This window comes from Centruroides sculpturatus, unplaced genomic scaffold (assembly GCF_000671375.1).
Source record: "Centruroides sculpturatus isolate CEXI.00-Female unplaced genomic scaffold, Cexi_2.0 scaffold1598, whole genome shotgun sequence".
In the NCBI taxonomy this organism is placed as follows: Eukaryota; Metazoa; Arthropoda; class Arachnida; order Scorpiones; family Buthidae; genus Centruroides; species Centruroides sculpturatus.
This window is the reverse complement of record NW_019385866.1, coordinates 92587-96375: the sequence shown is the minus strand read 5'-3', so window position 1 is coordinate 96375 and position 3789 is coordinate 92587. Positions and strand designations below refer to the sequence as shown.

Here is a 3789-nt window from a genome sequence, read left to right as displayed (position 1 = left end):
CTATTATAAAATAGAAAAACAAAAAACTTAATTTTCCGGGTAGGGATGGATTTTATTTTAAAAAAAAGTGTAAATGCTTGTAACGAGTAAAATCGTCATTAAATCCGACCCTAAGATAAACAAGACTCCAATTATTCCTCCACCCCTCGATCTTTCTCCACCAAAATTTAATAGCATCAATCCCCCTAATGAAGAAACTTCCCTGCCAAATTTCAGAAATTTTGGACAAAAAGCACAGGAGTTATTAAGCTTCAAAAAGGGTGAACAAAAAATTTTAGGGGGGAACTTTCTAACTGATCGCCTCTGTTGTTTATAATAACGGGGAAAGTATAAAAGCTCGCAACTGTGACTTTACAGGATACAGTTATAGTATATATGATAACTATATCCTGTCAATATTTTTAACATTTCATTATTTTATCTGCATAAGAAGCAGTCCATTGTCTCTTTAGTGTATCAGCTGCTACTTGATATATTTACCAGTTTATTTATTTCTGCTGGATGTATATAGAAGAGAATAAAATTGGTGAGAAGTATTTAAATCGTATTTATAATGTCACAGAATAGTAGAAGAGTTTTATATTTTAAATATCAGAAAAAAATTAACTGTACTCAGCATACTGGCTCTCAACTTTGACCCTGCACTGACGGGTCAAAGTTGCCTTCAGGATACAAATAATAACAATGGTTTCTCTATTTTATATTTTTTTATGGTCTCTCATTGAAAACTACTGGTCTATGGGGAGCCATTGGTTTTCGGAACTGTTGGATCCTTAACTATTTTCGAATTGTTCAAGAGGAGGAATAAGAGAAATGTCAGAATTATTTAATTACTTTTTGATGTTATAAATAACTATAAATACTTACTATTTTATTTTCATTTTTTCCACCAGTTTCCACGTGGTACTGAACACAATAGTTAGTTTTAGATACGTGCCTGACCCACGACATCCGCTTAGTTTATTATGATTTTTTTCGTGTCTGTAAAAAGTATATAGTTGGTTTACTTGTAATCTATTCCTCCGTTGTGCATATGGGTTCTTCTAAGTGCTATCTTCTACTCGTTTTCATTATTTCCATTGCCCTTCTCCTGTTATGCAAGACTGTCCTTTCTTGCATCTTCTTGGTGATAAGTAATTCATCACTCTCTCCATAGTTTTCCTGGATATACAGCATTTATATAACAAAGTTTTATTCTAACTAAACAATCTGACATGTTTTCTTTCTCTGTTGAGAGGGGGGCGAATTATCATTTGTAAGTCAGATTGCATTATTTGCAATTTCAATATACAATAATTATAATTTAGAATATTTATTGTTTTTCTAATTGTAAGATAATGATTTAATAATAATAATATTATTATTATTATTTCAACAGTCACTACACAAAATCAATATGAGTGCAGTTGGGTCTGAATCTTTAAGTCAAAGTTCCAGTAATAAAAGCAAAGGTAATTATTTAAATATTTAACAGAAGAGGAATTATCATAAAGGAAAATTAAACTTAGTAGCTAAAACTTACTTTTATCCTGTGTTTTATTATTTCAGATTTAATCATGAAGTATCGAGAGAATATGGTGGAGTTCTATAAGAAGAATTATGCTTGTGTTGATTCTTGGTTATCGAGTGAAAACAAAAACGGTTTTCCTTTACAGGAACATTTTTCCAATTTAGATATTCTGAAAGGAGAATTTTTACAAATAGGAGATAAAGGAGACGGTGTAGAATTAAAACAGATTTTCTCGATTAACTTCGACAGTCGCGTAACTATTCTTTTAAGAGGAGATTGTGGTTTTGGTAAAACAACACTTTGCAAGAAGTTAGCTTACGATTGGGCTACAGCTGTTCAACCAGACAATTACCTAAAACAGTTTGATTTTGTCGTGTTTATTGAACTGGGGAAGGAAGAAGAAACAGATTTGAATAATTTAATCTTAAGTAAGGTTAGTGGAACAGAGGACTCGGATGAGAGAGAGAAAATTAAACACGCAAACTTGACATTTTTTATTATTTTAGACGGATTTGACGAGTGTAGCTTTCAACAATCCGTTATTAACTTCATCACATCAGATTCTCAAGCCATTTCTAAAAAAATGATGATTCTTCTCACTGTTCGTGGTAAGATGGTGGATGACAGTTTACTTGTTATGAGAAATAGGTTATTAGATCTACCTAACGATCGTTTCGGATCAGGAATTTGTATTCCCCAAATTCAATTTGAGGAAAATATGAACTTGGTTGTCTCTATTGATCAGTTTTCAACTGTAGAAGAGGAGATGTTCGTGAATTTGGTTTTTAAGCAAAAGAACGATCGAGCACGGAATCTTCTTAATCTTTTGAAGAACAACTGCTTTTATGCACAATTGGCCGAATGTCCGATGTTACTCCACGCACTGTGCTGTTTATACCGAGACGAGCGAGTAGAAGACATCAAGACGAAGACTGATTTATTCATCCGATTGTTCAAATCTAAAATCGAAGGATATGTGAGAAACAATGAAGAATTCAGCTATTTGAAGAGAGGAAAATATTTCTATGGTGAAGATCTTTTAGTGAAATTGGGGAAAACAATTTATGAAAAGGAACTGAGTGTAGCCAAAAGAGAAAGTGACGATGAGATTGATTATGTGGAAAGACTCAAAGAGCATAATAAAAATATTAGTGTTTCTGAATTCATGCAAAGTTTTACTGATGAGAAAGATCGTAAATTTCTTCTTGGTATAAATATAGTAGTTCGATGTTATGACGTTAATGAGGATTGTGAATGCTACTATAAATTTCTTCACGAAACATTTCGCGAATTCGTTATTGCTTTCAGTTTGAGTCACTCAATCAGAATTCCTATTCAAGAATTTTCTGGTGCCGATTATTACTTTCCTTCCATAAAATTTCCAGAGAGCAATAACATCACTTTATTTTATTTTGGTTTGCTGGACGATAAGCCGATTCCCGATCAACTTCTGAGCATTCTCAACGAGGATGTTCAGCCTTTGACGCATTTATTAGAAAGTTTTAACGAAATTAAAAACGATGCTAACAGAAAACTTCTATTTTCAAAAACAAAATATTTCGTTACCGTTGACAGTCCCATAAATTGTGTGAAATTTCCTCAACAGTTGAAGAGAATCTACTTTATTATAGAACAAAAAGTTGCCTTTGAAGACGTGAGACGAAAACTAAAAGAACTGCAGGATATATACAGCCATTCAGAGAAATTGGACATTTTAATATTTGTACACATAAACTATTATGCTTCTTTATGNATTATACCTCAGTAAATTTCAAAGTTGATCAGAGTTTTTTTTCGATTCAGTCCGGTATCTTTATCAGGCGAAAGTGACAATTTATGACTCAGAACATTACATTAAAAATATAGATAAATTTAGCGGACCAGCAGAACTTGTATTCTGGAAGAAAAGATTGCCTCTTTCTTCTCATTCTCTTTCCCTTATAAGGAATGCCGTGAACCAGCAAGCCAATCAATCTCAATCTAAAACAGCAACTCTCCTTTAGATCCGTCGTCGTCAGGACACGTAAATAAATTCGTTAATTTAATTACGTATAACGACATCTGACCAATTTCTACAAGCAAAAATCAAATGTTTTTGGATTTTTGTTCTTCAAATCATTTAGATATCGTTTTGGGTTTTAATCCTGGATACTACCAAATGTTTACTATCGTTATTCTGAAATCCATTGTTCTTTCTGAAAAAATGTTACTTATATTGCGTTTCGTTTTACATCTAATTATACTATTAATAATACAGCAGAGCCTTGAAAACTTGGCCT

General features: G+C 32.4%; 1 protein-coding gene across 1 annotated transcript; it reads left to right on the top strand.

The window, feature by feature from the left end:
- Positions 1-1378: 1378 nt before the first annotated feature.
- LOC111642621 lies at positions 1379-3278 on the top strand. Its single transcript, XM_023388991.1, has 2 exons — positions 1379-1451; positions 1549-3278. Exons 1-2 carry the CDS (start codon positions 1397-1399, stop codon positions 3276-3278), a joined length of 1785 nt encoding a protein of 594 aa, XP_023244759.1. The 5' UTR covers positions 1379-1396.
- The last annotated feature ends 511 nt before the right edge of the window (positions 3279-3789 follow it).